The following is a 17,838-nucleotide window of genomic DNA, read 5'->3' on the forward strand; positions in this document are numbered from 1 at the left end:
TTATTATTATTATTATTATTATTATTATTATTATTATTATTATTATTATTATTATTATTATTATTATTATTATTATTATTATTATTATTATTTAAATTCAATCCCTAACGAGCTTTTGATGGTTCAATGAATAAAATAAAGCGTAGAAATTGAGCATGACCTAAACGTATTCCTTAAATCATGTCATCTGCGTTAAACTACCCACATATTATCTCATCTATGCTTTGTGGGGAAAAAAGAAAACCCTAAAGCTGACTATTAAAGAAACTTAGCAGCTGTTAGAGGTCAAGATCTCAGTCTCTCTGCTCTCTCTATGAAACAACGGCCAAGATGCTGTCCCTGAAACTTCCATCCCGATCGTTCCCTTGTTATTCTTGGGTGACTTTGTTCTGGGAAGAAATAAGAACCTTATCCCGGAAGATTGGGAGCATTTTCGGAGACCAGAACGTGCTAATGGTTCCTAATGTAGTGTTCATTCAGAGCAGATGGGGTTGTTGGGAACAGAGCCAGACAGACCAAGGAGGGCAGGCCCTGGTGGGACCGAGGGCCCGGGTGTCATAACGGAGATCTGGAGGGGGTGGTTGGTGGGTGTATGTGTGTGTGGGGGTGTGCGCGTGTGTGTGTGTGTTGGGGGTAAGAGGGTCGCAGAAAACATGGTGTCAAATCGTTGCTATCGTCGCTAATAATTGCGTGAGGTGAACCCTGATTGGTTTTAGTGATTGTGACTGCTTCATTGCTTTGGGGGGGGGCACTCGCGCGTTGTAACCAGGAGGTCGCAAGTTCACGGCAGTACTTAAAGAGGGATCAGCGTGTCACCTCATCAGCGCTCCTGCTCCTCAGACCCTCACACACACACACACGCACCCACGCCAACACACACAGGGCAGCTTAGCAGACTTCTGGGAGGATATAGTGTCGGTGTATCAATGTCTACATTTCTTTGTGTCTCTCTGGGTTTTAGCAAATGAACGCAAAAAAAAGGGAGAATTAGGATATTTTTTGGACAATTAATGCTGCCATCACCGACAGATTATTGTGATAAAGAGGAATATTTCTCAACTCTTAAAATGACATCGATAGCACTGCTGGGTCTATCTGTTCCTTAGAGGAAGACTTAAGTAGAATTACATATTTGAGATCCTGTTGAGGTCAATCTGCAGTCGCTGTGATGATTTTTTTTTTATTATTATTGTTTCTGCAAGCAGAGGTTTAAAAAAATCCCTCGGATTTCAACAAGTCCACAGGAAAAACGTCAGTAGGTTTCAAAATTCGATCCTTGAAGGTCCACCGAATTCCCAACTTTGTGCTTTTTCAGAAGCGTAATGCAGTATTTGACCCGTTTTATTCATTCTGTTTGAAAAGTGGAAGCAAGTGCAGTAGTTTGTCTAATCAGCAGCTACTCTGTCATTTCTCCTGGATCGTTCGTGACGACTTTGTTTTAACAAACTGTTGCCTTCAAATCACTCTTCTGTCTGCGAGGGCCTCCAGGCCGCGGAGGTCACTCATGTTTGGTTGCTCTAAATATTGAAAACTGGACGTCATCCTTCCATTTGAACATTTTCGGTCGTTTGATTTCCTTCCAGGAGTACATGGTTTATCGAAAACACACCTACATTCGCCTCGACGGGTCCTCCAAGATTTCCGAACGCAGAGACATGGTGGCCGACTTCCAGAGCCGGTGAGTCGTGTGGTTTTTGTCTGTGGCTGAGACCGAATGTTTCTCCTTGCTAATAACGCCGTGTAATTTGGCCTTTTTGTATATTATAGCAATCAGTAAACAGTTTTATCAAGTGTCCAGATATTATAAGCACGCGTGTCCGCCTGTGTTTTGGCGTCCACGTGTTCTGGATCGCATTAGTGCAGTGGCTCACAGGCCCCTGTGTTACTCCATTGTTTGCATTCAGGATGGTGGTTTTCAAACTGGGAGGTGCAGAGAGTTACTGGAAAGAAGTGGGAGCGCGGGGGTGACCAGAGGGAAATGAAGAAGATGATTTATGTGGAGAAAATAAACAAAACATTCTGCTTTGCTGATTCTGCTTTTTTTTTTTTCACTAAAATTTGCTCCAATTCCTTTCTAATCATTTTATTTCTTCTACTATTTTACTAAACTTATGGATGTAAACTCTTAATGCAGCTTTATTGTTCAAATGCACTCTTGTGAACCATTTTATTTTACTTTATTTTTTTTACAGTCAGAAATATTTTTAAGAAATGAAAGGTGTGGAAAAATATTTCAATTTCATTGGCAAATAAATTATCACCAGATTATAACAGATGCAGTTCTTATCTAAAAGTGAAAAACCTTTGAATGTTTCACCTTTTTATGATATTTGCTTGATTTTTTATTTATTTTTTTGGTGGGGTGGGAGATTTGACATAACGCCCCAAATGCAGCTTTGCAAGCAAAAATAAGATGTCATTTTTAAACAACTGGCTGTTCACTTGGTTAAATGTCTGTCACAGAAAGCTGACCAACAACGGGTTCAACATTTCCTGCTCAACTCCTAAGATATTTGATTAGCTTTTTTCTTTGTTTGTTTTGAAACTAAGAAAGGGAATGCGTGGGAAATTAGATGCAATATCAAAATATTACCTTATTTTAAGCACTATAAGGCGCACCTAAAAACCTTCAATTTCCTCAAAAACCGACAGTGCGCCTTATAATCCGGTGCGCCTTATATATGGACCAATATTGAGCCACAACAGGTCTAGCAAATGCGGTAAGCAGCCGCTGACTTCATTTTCGCCCGTAGAAGAAGAAGTGCGCGGTGCATGCTGGTATAGTTGTCAGAACCTGGTTTGTTAATAAAGTTTGACTGACCTATCTACCTACCGACCATCTAGAATCAGGTCATCTGCAGGTCATTTAGCACCACGTTCTCCACCAACATGCTGTGCGCGAACGGAGAAGGGTGACCATCGTCCGGCCACGCCCCGGCCCACTCACGGAAGGCTCTCCACGCCGACTGGAGTCGGACTGTTTTGTTGACATTCCGTTTAGTGCAGCTCCATCTAGTGGATGCATAACGTAACTCCAGCCTCAACTGTAGCGTCTATTCTATGCGCCTTATAGTCCGCTGCGCCTTATAGTGCGGAAAATACAATATTTTTTATATATATTTTTTAAAACCTCGCCTTTTTGCTTTCTGCCCTCCACAGTACGGACATCTTTGTGTTCCTGCTCAGTACGAGGGCCGGAGGACTTGGCATCAACCTGACCGCTGCGGACACGGTGAGCTCCGCATTTCAACGATCACTGGCGCTTCGGCAATTTGAATTGGAACAATCGCGCAAAAGGCTAACTTCCTCGTTCTTGTCTTTAGGTGATCTTCTACGACAGCGACTGGAACCCCACGGTGGACCAGCAGGCCATGGACCGGGCTCACCGGCTGGGTCAGACCAAGCAGGTGACCGTCTACCGCCTCATCTGTCAGGGCACCATCGAAGAGAGGATCCTGCAGCGCGCCAAGGAGAAAAGCGAGGTCCTTAAAGTTCCCACAAAACGCTAAAATAAGATCTGACCGCACACGTGTCTGCGGAGACGAGCTAATCTCAGGTGGGATTTATGTCTTCAGATCCAAAGGGTGGTCATCTCCGGAGGCAACTTCAAACCGGACACGCTGAAGCCCAAAGAGGTGGTCAGTCTGCTCCTGGACGACGACGAGCTGGAGAAGAAACGTGAGCGCCCGCCTCTCGGTGCAAAAGTAACGCTGGGAGAGATGTTGGGAAGGAGGGGAGATAAAACGCGACGTGTCTCTTCCTGCAGTGCGCCAAAGACAGGAGGAAAAGAGGCAGCAGGAGGAGAGCAGCAAGGTGAAGGAGAGGAAGAGGAAGAGGGAGAAGTACGCAGAGAAGGTATCGGCACAATGATAAAACAACACAGCGTAGCAGGAGATGTTCAAGGTCCGAATTTGTGTGGAAAGATAATAATGAATAGAAAAATACTGATTTCTCCAGGCTCCTTACGCCGCAGTCACCCAATCACCTGCTTCAGGGTTTTGCGGTCCTTCAAAATGCTTGAATTTTACTGTGGGAAAAGTGTGTGAACCCTGCCGCTTCCCCGTATCCGTCCTTCCTCCTTGTGTGTTTTTCCTGCAGTTTCCACATTTAAAACCCGACCACTCTAGAAATATCCGTCGTCAACTCGTGATAAACTTTGATATCTGTCTAGAAGAGGCCTCAAAAAGGAGTCCGGAAAAGTCGGAAAAATCTAAATGAATCCTGACAAATCCACCGCATCCATCTTCGGCTCTCCTCTTTCTAGCAGAAGAAGAACGAGGAGTCGGAGAACAAGAGGAGGAAGGAGATGAACCTGGTGATCTCCCACGCGCCCTCGGCCGATAACTCCAACCTGTCCGCAGACGGGGACGACTCATTCATCAGCGTGGAGATGGACTCGGCCATGCCCAGTCCGTTCAGCGAGGTGAGGCGGTTTGGGACTCTGAGGTTTTGGGGGGTTTGTTGAAATCTCGGTTAACGACGAGGCGATGAATAGATTAAATACGTGCGTCATCCAGAGTTTAGAGTCGTGGCTGCCTTTTACTAGCTTTATCTCCTGCTGTGCAACATGATACATGATACTAGATTTTATTTGCATTTTGAAACCTCTTTCTTTTTTTTCTTGTTTTTTTTTTTATATTTCTGTTTATTTGTTACTATTTCTCCCTCATTTTTTAATCGACTCTCGCTCTCTTTATCAAACACTCCTGTCGCGCCCTTTGCTTCCTTTCCTTCCTTCTCTTCGTCGCCCTTTTGCACTACCGACCCGGTTCCTGATCCGCCCCCGCTGCCCTCCCCTGCTGTGGTTCTGACCCCCAGCCTGTGTGTGTGTCTGTGTGTGCGTCTGTGCGTGGCCAGATCTCTCTGAGCAGCGAGCTGCAGCCCGGCTCTCTGCCGCCGGACGCCGACGCCGACGAAAGCAGCAGCGACATGCTGGTCATCGTGGACGATCCCGTCTCGTCGGCGCCGCAGTCTCGCGCCACCAACTCCCCCGCCTCCGTGACCGGATCGGTTTCTGACAACATGAACGGTGAGGAGTCAGAAATACTGTGTGCTTGCCGTACGAATTTAGGGTTTTGCTGTTCCTACATTTTTTTCACTGAGGACCTATAGAAAACGTTATTGAATGCAAGTAGAAAGCTTAATATTTAACAAGCATGAGATTAAGTCACGATCTGGTGGACTCTGTTTATGAAATAAGTGATTTCTGAAGGCTGCCGGTTGCCCTGGATACAAACAGTTACTGGAGGAAAAGAGGGTGACTATTAAAGTCACAACTTACTTTTCTGATTTTTTTTTCGTTTTTAAGAAAACAAACTTTGAATAATTTTCAGTTTTAGTCACATCCTGCACCAGAATTTAGAAAGGACTTAAAGGGCCAGAAGCCAGAACCTCTTGGGGTTCTTTACATATCTTTTTATTTATGAATGCAGGTATTGCATTAGGTGTGGTTCTTTATATAAAACTTATAACTCCACACCAAGTGAATTATATTAATATTTTGTAATTTTTTTAATATACTGAAGTATTTGGAAAATGATGAAGTTACAGTTCATTTTTGGGGGGAACAACATGGAGCTTCTGCTCAGAGGAAGCATTAAACCCACCATGCCTCAGTTCATACCAGGTTATGTTTAGGACTACCTGTTAATGTACTATAATTTACATTAGCAGAAGCTTTTTTCTGTAGTAGATGGGGCACCAAAACTGGCTCTAGCCCCGGGACCCAGATCCTTGTAGATCCAGCCCTGGTCACAACTTTGCAGTATTTTGTGTTGGTCTAAAAAAAAAAAACCTTTCCCATTTTGACGCTCCACTTATGCCCTTTATTACTTTTTTTTTTTTTTGCTTTTTATGATTTTATTTTCATAGAGATTTGATAGAGATTTACTGTCTTTCATTTACTCTGAAAATGAGAAATAAATGACACACTTTGGACTCGCTGCCTTCATCGGGGCGTCGTTGAAACCCACGCTGGATTTCTTTGAGCCGTGCTAAGAGCCTCCTGTCTGTAAGATAATTGATTCCCGCTGATCGTCAGGCCTCGTGTTATTGGAGGGAAATTGATGCCTCCAAGAGCCGATGACGGCTTAATGAAGGGTCCGAGAGAACCGTCACGAACGGAGGATCCGCCGGCCAACGCGGACATATAAGGGAAACGACAGAGACGAGTGACTTTCGAGCAGGACTGCAGCGAAAGAAAGGGAAACGTTCACGCATGCCTTGCTGCTGGTGATATTACAGGCTGTATGGCACATCAAATGGAGCGGATCATTCACATAAATTAGACCACCAGTGGGATGTGGGCAGTGGGAGAAGAAGAGAGGAGAAGCTAACCCCGGAGTAGACGCGCTGCCACCGAGCCAAGCACTGGATCCGATTTTGCAAGCAGTATGGAAAATGGAGAGTAATATTTTTGCTTGAGTCTGTATTTATGGCAATTATGAGATGATTAATGTTTTAAGGTTCTTTAATGCCGTAAAATTACCGCAGTATGTTTAGCGATGTGAGTCGAGGCCAAGTCAAGCAGCAGCTCTCATGCGTTATGTGTGGGATTTCTTTGTGATTTGATTGTAAAATGGTAAAGGCAGGCCTTTTTACAGAAACTACACGTCTGTGAAGTTGATAAATTTATTATCCTGACGAGGTTTCATAAGCTGTCTTCAAAATTTGTAAAAAAAAAAAAAAAAGAAAGAAAGAAATTATGGAGGGAAGGTTGAATTTCCAGACTTTACTCTTTAATTTTATTACCTAAAAGATAAAAATCTAGTTTTCTGAAAAGAAAAATATGATTGATACTTAAACAGCGTCATTTGTCTTTATATTTAGCCCATTGCAAATGGAATATTAACTATTAAAATTTGAGTTTCTGTCAGAGAACTTACAGATGAAGGCACGTGTGTTCAAAAATAAATAAGGAATATTTTCCTGCTTTTTTTTTTGGCCTCTAGTTTGAAACTAAACCTGTGGTTGAAAATTATGAAATTAAAAGTATTGCTACTTTTTATATTGGTTAAAGCCATATTAGGAGATGATTTCATACAGATTTAGTAGAAAACACTTTCTCCAGTGACAAAGTTTAAAAGTTCACTTCCACGTTTAGTCATTTCATACTTCAGTGTCAGAATATCTGGAAATCCGAGGATGGAAAAGTATTTTTGAAATGGAGAACTTTTGCTGGAACCCAGTATTAGAAAATAAACAAAGCTCTCTCTCTCTCTCTCTCTCTCTTTTTCTCTCTCTCTCTCTCTCTCTCTCTCTCTCTCTCTCTCTCTCTCTCTCTCTCTCCCTCTCTCTCTGCGTCTTTAGGTGTTTCAGCCTCCGACTCGATCAGCCCGGGCAGAGGCCGGTCCGGTCGGAGTCGCGGACGGCCCAAAGGATCCGGAGGAGCCGCCAAGTCCGGAGGGAAGGGCCGGGGCCGGAAGTCAACAGCTGGGAGTGCGGCGGCCATGGCGGGGGCGAAGGCTGGGGCGGCAGCTGCCTCAGCAGCGGCTTACGCTGCTTACGGATACAGTGTTTCCAAAGGTCGGTCTCTACGGCAACACGTTTCGCTATTAAACGCGGGTCTTAATTTGAAAATTGTGCCACTGACCGAACAGATGCAAAAACGATTTTAAATCATAAAAATGCCACATTTTTCCCAGTTTTATCTGAAGATCGGCTATAAAAACCAACAATCATTTTTCTTCCATTTCACAACCAGAAAAGACGTTAAAGTTTGTGTTACAATGATTAGAGCAATTTTGTCCCTACAGCTATGAAATAACGTTTGTGTGGATCTGCGAAACAAGATAGATTTGATCAAATATGTACTTGATGAAATGTTTCATTTTGAAAGCTAAGAAAGTTCAACTTATTTTTCCTTCCAAATCAGACTTTTAAACAAAATGAATCATTTAACTTTTTTTACACAGAAAGAAAACAACTCCAGCTGAGCGAGCCCTTTCTGTATAAAATCAAAATTAGGAAAAATAGGTCGTCCACTTTATAATATAAAAGCACATAGTTTGAATGTAGTTTGAAAAAACATATTTTTGAAAGCTTTGTACCATCGGTGCCTTTCTGTTGTAGATACTCTTTGTTGTTATCGCATAAGAAGATACAGAAGAGCTGCTAAAATGCCTCTGTTTCCTTTATAATTGAAATTATTTCATCGGTTTTCTAAGGGCCCAGATTGGAGGGGCCGCAGGGCCACATGTGGCTCTGGAGCCGCAGGTTGCAGACCTCAGCTCTGTGGCAATCTTCGCTGTTGTTGCAAAATAATCCGATGTTGCTGAAACTGTTATGTTTGGCCGCCTGCGGTCTTTGTGCTACTTGTAAAAACAGTTTTTCTTTCGACGCCGCTCCTTTTGTGTTTACGCCCGTGCCACTGGACCACCGCGCTGCTCCAAGAGTCTCATTGTTTCCTTCTTGGGCCGAGGTTTTTTATTTTTTTATTTTTTATTTTTTTAAACAAGCAAACTCCCCATTTCACATTAATTGAGCTAACAAACAAACAAACATTGAAGATCCCGTGACCTTTTCGGTTTGCCTTGTAGAATACGTTCCCCCGGATAGTGAAAGAACGTCTTTGTGAATTAACAGTGGAAAATGTGCACTAAAAATGTTACTAGGCCGTAACTAGTTGTTTTTTTTTTGTTTTTTTTTTACAAGCAGAGTAACAATGTGCTTTCTGTCCCTCCGTTCAGCCGGCCTCTCCACCGCCGCCGGCCCCCTGCAGCCCTCCTTGGCGCGACCGGCCACGGGCCCCGCCTTCAACCCCAGCCGAAGCTCCTCCCCCCTCGCCAAAGGAGCGCCCTCCGGCCACAGCTCCCACGCGCAGCTGGCCCACGGCCACCACCACAGCAGCCACGGCGCAGCCAGGAAGGGCAAGGGCCCCGGCGGCCCCGGGGCTCGATGATGAAGGCACAGACTGGTTCCTGACCTGCTGCTCACTGTGAATCCCACTGACGCTTTATGCCTACGCTCATAAAGAGAGTGCAGTATTTACTACCCATTTCATGGAAGACAACGCTCTGCCCTATTTTGGCTCAGAAACTGAACACACACACACACACACATCAATCTGATGGTTGGTCTTTTTTTTCCCTTGTTCTAGTTTTGTTTGGATGGATCTTAGTTAGCCGAGTCGGCGTCACAACGAGAGCGCTTCCAAGTGCTTGTGGAGACCGATCAGAAGCCGTAAAAGGGGGTTCTTCAATTTTTTACATTTTTTTCTCTCTTTGACAAGTTAGTGATGAACTTCTGTCACTGAGCCACGTCTTCCATTCTTTGGGTGTTAACTAGTATCATAGATGTGCACTAGGTTATTTAATTGTTTCGTAGATATGTACGCTCAGTTCGAAGCTATGGAGGAATCCGAATTTCTAACGTCGACCCCGCCCTCTACCCCTCCACCCCCCACGCCGTCCCTCCCCAAGTAGATCTACAGCTTTTCTACTAAAGCCCTTATTTTTCTAACAGAGGATTTAAGTAGACGAACCAACATGGCGACGGAAAACCCTTTTCAACTACGCTTTTCCAGTATTCCCAAATCCACGTGAAAATGATATTTTTGTCCAAAAAGAAGAATAGTGTAAAGAAATTTAAAAGATATATATTTCAAATGGAAGTGTGCTGGTTGACTCAGCCGTGCTGCTAACAATTAAAATACTGATTCAGATTATTTGGTTGTTTGCTATTATAAGTTATTATTACTTTTATTTCTTTTTGTTTTTTGCATTTACAATGGGGAGTTTATATTAATTGTGATGGAAGTCACATGTACAACTGTAAAATGTGAATTCAGTCGCTGTTTTTACTTTTCATGACATTTCTGTGACGACCTGTTTGTGGATTTCTCGTACGTTTTTAGAATAAAAACGAAAAGGTTCACGTTGAGTGTCCCGAACCTGAGCACTACATTCGTTCTGGGGGTTTTTTTTGTTTCTCTGTTAATATTGTGATGAAAACTGAAAGTTCTATATTTGATGTACATAAAGATGAGAGCAGCGCTGTGGCTCTTTTCTCTCATCCGCCTGTTTTATTTTTATAGATTGGGTACATGTGAAGAGATGGATCAGCTGTTTTACTCCGTGGAGGTGTGAGGTGAAAAATAAAGGTGCTTTAATTTGAACCTTCTCTCTTGTGTGGCCGCTTCTGATTTTTCATCCCTCGAAGTTATGTCCAAAGGAAAAAAATATATATATACAGTTGATATCAGATGTTTAAGTATTATATACAAATAAATTTTCCTCACTGACCATAAATCAAACTTTTCCTGTTTCAGGCTAGTTAAGAGTTGCCAAAATGATTTCTGTTTGCCAAATGCCAGAATTATGTGTGAGGGAATTATTTATTACTTTCTTGAAGCTGGCAATTTAAACACATTTCTATATATTTTTTTGGTTTAGAATTGCCTTTTAAACTGTGACTTGGGTGAAACATGTCAGCTATCAATCCACAAGTCTATAGCAATAGTTTGCTGAAGTTTTGGCCCATTCCTCCTGACAGAACTGCTATGGGTAAGTCAGTTTTGAAAGCAGACCTACTTGGACGTATCTTTTTTTTTTATGCATATCTACTCCAGGAAATCTGTTATTTTTAGAGAACAAACCATTTTATTTCTATATCATCGCTTCAAAATAAAGACAAACTTTTGCAAAAAGATCCATCGTCTTATGTGTTGATATTTGCAGTTTCCAGCCTAATGCTTAGAGAAGTGGATCTGAATGAATGTTACTGGTAAATCTACAGCAATTATTCAATGGAAAAACTGCTTAAAGTGGCATATCTGTATTTATAAACTTTATTTTTAGCCAGTTATTGAGAGCCATTGTACATATAAGGGCCAAAATCCCACTTGTGGCTCCAGAGGCCCCTGATTTATTTTGAATCCATTTTTGGCCAAGCTTTCACTTATGCTTTGATAAATTGAGTTATTGCTCCAATATTTCCACGTGATTTTTTTTATTAACTGTAGACAACACTGCTATATCCAAGTGCATTTTTTATACATTAATGCTTCGTAGATGCAAGTCTGACTCTTCCAAAACAAAGTTGAATAAACCGTGGTGTGGATCCCCACACTCCAAATCTGCAAGGCTTAAAAGTATTAAATTAGGGGAAATTTGGGGAGTTTCTATGCGATTGCCTAATCCAATTCACTGGGGTTTAAATCATTTCATGTTAAGACTCAGTCAAGCTCTTCGGAACCCTCTATCAACAGATCAAGCTTGTAAACACAGGACTTCCAGGTCTGGGTTTACTCCCGGCCAGTTACACAAACCGGAGCACCTAAAGAGACTACTTGAATGGTGTCCAAAGAACAAGCTGCCCCGGTCAGTTTGGGAGTGTCCAACTCTGTTACATGTATTCCTGGGGTCACACACACACACACACACACAATACACAACCCAGTCAAATCCAGACCATGGATTTAAAAAGGATGTGTTCCAGGCTTTACCTTGCATCTCTAAAGCAAAATTGGTTAGAACACCACAGGTCAGTGGGGTTAAATAAACAGTTTGGTATAATAGATGCTGCTTATCCAACCCTGCACAATAAAGAGGCAATTTATTTTTCTCTTTTCCAGATTTTTATTGGTGTTTTGACACAAAACTGGATGGATGTTGCTTCACAAACACACCACAGTCATCTAGCGAGTTTTGTTTACAGTAAACATTTCCTGGTACCTTACTGAACTGTACGGCTTCAGAACAGAGGAAAAAACGAACCGTGTTCTAAGCCAAACCACATAATGTCGAGTAATTGCACGTCTTAGTGATTTATCGACAGACTTCCCTTTCGTTGCTCTGGTGGCATTCAAATTCAAATACTAGCATGATGTCTGAACCTACAGGAAATAACCGAACTGACGGGTTACAGCTTTCTCGAGAGTTTGGCATCCTAAGCTAGTGAAACAAAGGGTACGAGCTACTGAGCTGCTAACAGATAAGACACCACAGTCAGAGCGGCCGTCTCGATGGCAAACAGGTGGTGATCCTCCACGTGAGGGCAGCTGCTCCTCATGAACTCCGCCAGCTGGAGCAGGTACTCCAGGTTGTGGCCGGTCTTCCCTCTGCACACGGCGATCTGGGCGCCGATCTCCTCCGGACTGGCCGGCCCCAGGAAGAGGGGGTTGTCGGCGGTGGCGATGTACACCAGCGCCTGAACGGGAGACCGGTCCTCTCCGTGTGGGAAGAAATCCACCATCTTGGTGATGTAGCCGCCACGGACCGTCTCTCGGACGTTGAGGTACTTGAGGGACTCCTCCAGCTGGGAGCCCGACACCTCGAAAGCCACACCCCAAGTGGTCGCCTGAGGGGGAAACAGGGAAGAGAAAGTCAGCTTCGGTGTCGGTGGGGGAACTTCCGCAGCAGGTTCAGACGCGTAGGAAGACGTTCCACTTACATCATCGTCTTCGATCAGCGTCACCACTCTTCCGGGCTGAGGAGAGGAACACAAATGGGTTACAATCATTGTAAATAATTGATGTTAAAACTGAAATCATTCTTTAAAGACAGCAGCAGTTTTAATGGTAAATTTATTTTAAATTTCTGGGCATTATCCAATGACCGCAACCAAGCGCTCCACGAACCACAATGGGGGTCCCGAGCCAATCTTTAGAAACCACCACATACGTCAAGCATCTAAACCCGTCTGTCAAACTCACCGACTCATCATTCCCGCGATGGAAGTTGTCTCCATGCCAGAAACGCCTCTTGTAGTTTTCAATGTAACCGACCTCGCTCCTCTTGTACTTGAAGTCCGGCTTCCACACCAGTGACCCGTACCCGAAGATCCACAGGCTGCTCTTCCCTGCGATGATGTCTTGAGGTTTCATGTTGATCGGTAGTGTTGACGTTCAAATGGAATCGATGGGATTTTTTTTTTTAAAGAAATCAGCTGTGAGGTGACTAGCTGGTGGTTAGCGTTAGCTTCCTCCGGTCCAGGAGGAGAGGTACCGGTTGGCTCGCAGGGATACCGCGTCCGGTATTGGAGCCCAACTGCTTGGCAGTTGCGAAGATGGAGTTTCGGGGTTGGTTTTGCCTTGCACTGTGCATCGCCATTGCATTAGAGTTGCCGCATTATGCCTTAAAAATCCATGGCAGCCGCTTGGGCCTTGTGGCTCGATGCGAAGGGGGGAAAAAAAACGACAAAATTGTTTGGCCAGCCGCTGCGCCGGCCTGTGAAGGTGTTAGCTTAAGAGAAATGAATGTAAAGATCGAGGTTTTCGAGATGTAATCGTTCTAAATACGCCGCTGGTTGTAGTGTTCCCCCCCCCGCGGAGATGTTGGTCAAGCCTGACGCATTTCCTCGATAAGATGGCGAGGTGACGTTCGAGAATTTATAGAGTACTGGCAAATATAGGCGGAGCCTCACTAATGCTTTCGACCAATGATATACATGCAGTCTTTCTTTCCAGCCCTTTTTAGCCAAACAATTGTCGGTGCGCTGAAGTAAGGCGGGACTTAGAGCTACACTCGACATATGATTAGTCCAAATTCCAGTTATGACGTAGTTTCATTTTACACACTGATTTGACACTGAACTTTCACTCTAATGTATCCAATTTTTGATTGGACCATCTTGTTGTCAGTCTTTTTTACTTGCTCTGGCTGATGCAACTTAGCTCAGCATTTCAGATCTCTTGAAACAAGCCAGTAACATACTAAGACGTTGCATCATATATATCTATCTATATATTTATATATTTTCACTTTATTAATAATGTGAATGTACTATTTCAAGGCCTCATGTTTTTCTATAAATTATGTGAACTGACCTTTGAATGATTAAATTGAACTGAATTTAGTTACAGTCGTCTCAATTAAAACGTAAACAGCTTTCCTTTTCAGTAAAATTAAAGAAAGTATAAATGTTTATGATTAGGTTGACGGGAGTTTAATCAAAGCCTTATATGGATGTTTACATTAGGCTGAAACATATAGGAACTGTAATCCGGTTTCACAGCTCAAGTATCCAAGAGTTGGATTAAGATCAACCTTCCTTTCATACCACACCTCTTGAACTTGGAGAGAACTGTTGAGAGAAGTGTTTATACACATAAATATCTGGTGACATTTTGGGTATTTGCTCAGTCCAGCAGAGGGTCACCATGACATACTCAATGGAATATGTGTGGCAATCCACTGGGTCAGAATGCAGTAAACAGGAAATTTGTTTTAGTTTCTATACACACACATGAGCAGGTTCTGCTTATCCAAAAATGTTGGGTAATTATTATTTCGTGTTCATGTAGACTACCCATGTGGAATAAGAAATCTTTCTAAAATAAAAGTAGATAAAAGAAAAACTGACTTCTTTTCAACCGCTGGCCACCATGGAGAACATACTGGATGAGGAGATGACCAAACAGCTGTAGGGTTTGTTCAAAACATACCAAGATACCTCCCTCTACCGTCAGATCTTAAATACAGCGGACAGTACAAGCTCATCTCTGCCCAATAAATAGATTATCTATAAATAGGTGGCATTATCTGTTTAATAAGAGGCCACTCAAGTGTATTATCTCCTCATAGATCCAGTCCAGAAAAGGATTGAACGCGCTTGCAGCCCCTCACGCCTCGCTCTTTCATCTCCATGTGCACCATATCTCAGAGCAGGTGACTTCACTAACACCACAGTGGTAGTGTTTTCTCTGTGAATTATTCACAGAAATAATCCGCAAATAGATTATTTGCTTTCTTATCTTTTGTGAGATAAGAAAGGGCAATAGGCTGCGTAAAGAGCCAGGCAGTGCTCCTGCTTTGTGGAAAGTGAGTGTTGTTTTTCTAGTTTGCTGCTCACACCTCTTTATCGGTCGAGGACAGGTCAGGTCAGTCGTATCTGCACACAAACAAGCTTTCACTCGCCAGGCGACGTCAACAAAACAGACTGATCGATTTGATGCAGCTCAAACCAGGTTACACCCACTGGATAAAAGACACGTAACCTTCTTCAACTACCCAACGTTAAATAAGACTAGAACTTTACTGTACGTATATCTAATATATCAAGGTATGATAAATCAAAGTGTTGGCCCCTTCACATTTTGAGGGACAAAAAGGGATAAAGTAGCAAGTCTGAGAAGACCATTTCACCTGTAAAGCACGGTGGAGGCAGCGTCAACAACACTTAAGGACAAAAAAGATGTTATTTTGGAGTGACCTGATCCTTCGTCCATTATAATTTGCATGCAGAGCTAAAAAGATGTGAGAGCAAGGCAGTCTGCGAACTTGTCTGAGTAACAACCAGGAAGGATGGGCCAAAACTCTAGCAAGTTCATTTGAAAAGCTTGTGCAAGGAAATCCACATGTCTGATCCAAATTCTGAATTTCCCCCCTCAATAAAGACTGTTTTTTTTTTTATTATTCTATTATTTTCAAATCACCCAGTAAAATGTAAACTTCTTAATTTGAAGTAAAATAATAATAAAAAAAGTATTTTGGTAATTATTCTGGCATTTAGCTACCAAAAGTAATTATAGTCATCTTAATTAACCTAAAACGGGAGGAAAATAAATGACTGATTTGGTTCCAGAAGGGGGAAAATTATGATTCTTTATCTAGGGGGGGAGAAGGGGAAGCAAATATCTGGTTTCAAAAACAGATCTTCTACAGGGTTAATCTGACTTATAAAGGCATCTTGTCTTGTAACTGAAATGATTTTTAATGATTTCCAATTTTTAATTCAGAATGCTGTCTGAATAGACAGAACGTGAGAGGGGTTGGAGTTTTGTTTGGTCTTCTGCTGACCACTTCCTTCTTGTGCATGGGGTTCTTACTGACACCTAGTGTTAATTAAAGAGACAACTGCAGCTGAGGAGAGGCATGACTGCTAGTCAGCTGCAAACACAACAGCAAAAAAAAACAAGAGTAAAGCACATTTTTAAGTTAAACCAATCAAAAACAACAAAACAAAACAAAAAAACACACACAAAAAAAACTTCATTTTTAAAAGTGCAGCTGTAACTATCATTATTTGTTTTCAGGTGGCTAAAAAACAAATGTATTGTGTTGAACTGTTGAATTTCTAATATATTAAATAACTAGAAATGCTAAAATAGAAATTTAAAGATGGTGACAAGCAGCTGGAGCTCCTGAGTGGAAACAACAGTTCTTTAAAGAAAAGGAAAACAAAAGCAAGGTGCACGGAGGAACTTCCAGATTCCTCGACTGCATTCGAAATGGGAAAAGTTGCTGTAGCAATGACAGAAAAAATTACTCATTTCCTCAGTGTAAAAAAAACCAACAAAAAACACTGATTGGGGGTGTTTGCTTGCAACACTTTGTATTATTTTGAGGTTGCTTCCTGAGACTTTGAGTCATCAGCGCGAGCCAGAGCAGAACGAAGGGAGATCGATGCGTGAGAAAAACCGCTGGCCCTCGCCGGCATGTTCTGCATTTTTTAATCAAGGAGGAAACAGGAACTGATGTCACTGGGTCACAAACAGGATGCTGTGATTATAACACAATGAAAATACCGGCCTGTGTTATGGACACCCAGAGGCCAAAGAGCAGAGCCCTAGCAAGTGCGAACCAGGGTGTGTGTGTGTGTGCGTCTGCTGATTGGTGTGAGGACGGTGACCATGGGAAGAAACTCTTGAGAGCTATCAGGTTGGGTCAGGTAGCAGACCAAAGCACGAGGTGCTTTAACTCGATGATTAATCATTGCGGTGGCATCTATGTTTTTCCTGAGCGGAGCAGGAAGTTCCCGTTTCTAAACTTTTCTTCTTTTTCTTTTGCCGTAACTTTATAATCTGGGAGATGAGGATGCCCAGGTCAAACTGCTGACAGGATGTGTGCGAGGAGTGCAAAAACAAACAAACGAAAAAAAGTGTGTTGATTGCTCTTGATTAGTGGGTGTTGACTCTTACAGGATCTCTGTTAATTGGAGGCAGAAGGCATTTTCAAAAATCCGGACGAGCGATGAAGAATAAGACAAGACGGGGTCGTTTTGAGCAACAATCTGTTGGAGCTGTCTAGATTAATCAGTTCGTTCTGACAACTTTTCTAAAGCAGATTCCTTTTTATTTATGTGGATTCCTCCCAGATTCACTGGCTCCCATCTGGTTTGGCCGTCCCCTCTGGTGACGTGGGGGACCCGTGCCAGGGCCTCTCCCCCAGCTTTGTTTACTGGAGTGGGTGGTATAGTACTGGGCAATGAAATATTGCTCCTAACCCTGAGGGGGGAAGCAGGCAGTTTGGGAGCCTGCAAGAGCCTCAGTATTTTTTTGTATTTTTTTTTATGGGAGGAGGTCTGTGCGCAGTGAGGGTCATGCACACGAGGTGAGAGGCATGGCATATGCTGCTGTTTTTATGGCACCGCAGACTCACTCTGCGAGCACCCCCCACACGGCATCTGTTTGGCTGGCTACACGAGCATTACGAGAGGGGTGAGGGGCTTGAGGTTCCCCTTTGCCCTGCGCCTTGGCTTTGTTTCACCATTTCCAGCTCGAGGGGGTGGTTTCCCTGGAAACGGATTTGAATTTCAAGCCAATTTAGGGGCCAGAGAGAGAGAGAGAGAGATACAGAGAGACAGAGAGAGAAAGGGCGGGCGAGTGGAGTAGGAGCCAAAAGCGTTTCCAGGAATTACTCGAGGTAGTGATGCTACAAGCAAAGGGAGCTTTTTGTCTCTATGTGACCTAGTCGTTGTGTTTAGGGCTGGACCTCAACGCTGCATCTGACACCACTGATTCCAACCTCTTATAGACAGTAGGATATCTAATCGGGATCAATGGTACAGCATTTATGAATCCAACATACACTCGATATGTCTTGGTAAAGTGTGCAGAGACAAATATGATAACTGGACTTGAGTTAAGGATAGTTTTTTTCAGAAACATCGCTTCTGAAG

At 42.9% G+C, this 17,838-nt stretch overlaps 2 protein-coding genes across 5 annotated transcripts in view; one reads left to right on the forward strand and one right to left on the reverse strand.

Annotated features, from left to right (window-relative positions):
• Positions 1–10,119, forward strand: part of ino80 (INO80 complex ATPase subunit) — a 40,518-nt gene extending 30,399 nt beyond the window's left edge. For 2 of the 4 annotated variants that reach the window (XM_008398409.2, XM_017302332.1), the window contains exons 29-37: positions 1,584–1,678; positions 3,160–3,232; positions 3,324–3,482; positions 3,576–3,678; positions 3,767–3,855; positions 4,265–4,423; positions 4,819–5,029; positions 7,309–7,524; positions 8,688–10,119. In XM_008398409.2, the coding sequence (XP_008396631.1) occupies positions 1,584–1,678; positions 3,160–3,232; positions 3,324–3,482; positions 3,576–3,678; positions 3,767–3,855; positions 4,265–4,423; positions 4,819–5,029; positions 7,309–7,524; positions 8,688–8,899 (1,317 nt within the window). In that variant the 3' untranslated portion in view covers positions 8,900–10,119. The remainder of the gene's footprint in view (positions 1–1,583; positions 1,679–3,159; positions 3,233–3,323; positions 3,483–3,575; positions 3,679–3,766; positions 3,856–4,264; positions 4,424–4,818; positions 5,030–7,308; positions 7,525–8,687) is intronic. The other 2 variants (XM_008398407.2, XM_008398410.2) reach the window with 2 other exon arrangements.
• Positions 10,120–11,552: 1,433 nt separating this feature from the next.
• chac1 (ChaC, cation transport regulator homolog 1 (E. coli)) lies at positions 11,553–13,309 on the reverse strand. Its single transcript, XM_008398406.2, has 3 exons — positions 12,653–13,309; positions 12,391–12,426; positions 11,553–12,297 (listed from the first exon to the last, which is right to left on the reverse strand). Exons 1-3 carry the CDS (start codon positions 12,821–12,823, stop codon positions 11,914–11,916), a joined length of 591 nt encoding a protein of 196 aa, XP_008396628.1. The 5' UTR covers positions 12,824–13,309; the 3' UTR covers positions 11,553–11,913.
• Positions 13,310–17,838: the final 4,529 nt, after the last annotated feature.

This window comes from Poecilia reticulata, linkage group LG21, assembly GCF_000633615.1.
Source record: "Poecilia reticulata strain Guanapo linkage group LG21, Guppy_female_1.0+MT, whole genome shotgun sequence".
Lineage (NCBI taxonomy): Eukaryota > Metazoa > Chordata > Actinopteri > Cyprinodontiformes > Poeciliidae > Poecilia > Poecilia reticulata.

Bases quoted from the DNA above. Each gene is read 5' to 3' on its own strand.
- chac1 (XM_008398406.2), bottom strand. From the start codon at position 12,823: ATGAAACCTCAAGACATCATCGCAGGGAAGAGCAGCCTGTGGATCTTC. The intron at 12,427-12,652 runs GTGAGTTTGACA...TCCTCTCCTCAG, and splicing joins ATCGCGGGAATGATGAGTCG to CCCGGAAGAGTGGTGACGCT. The intron at 12,298-12,390 runs GTAAGTGGAACG...TTTCCCCCTCAG, and splicing joins CGCTGATCGAAGACGATGAT to GCGACCACTTGGGGTGTGGC.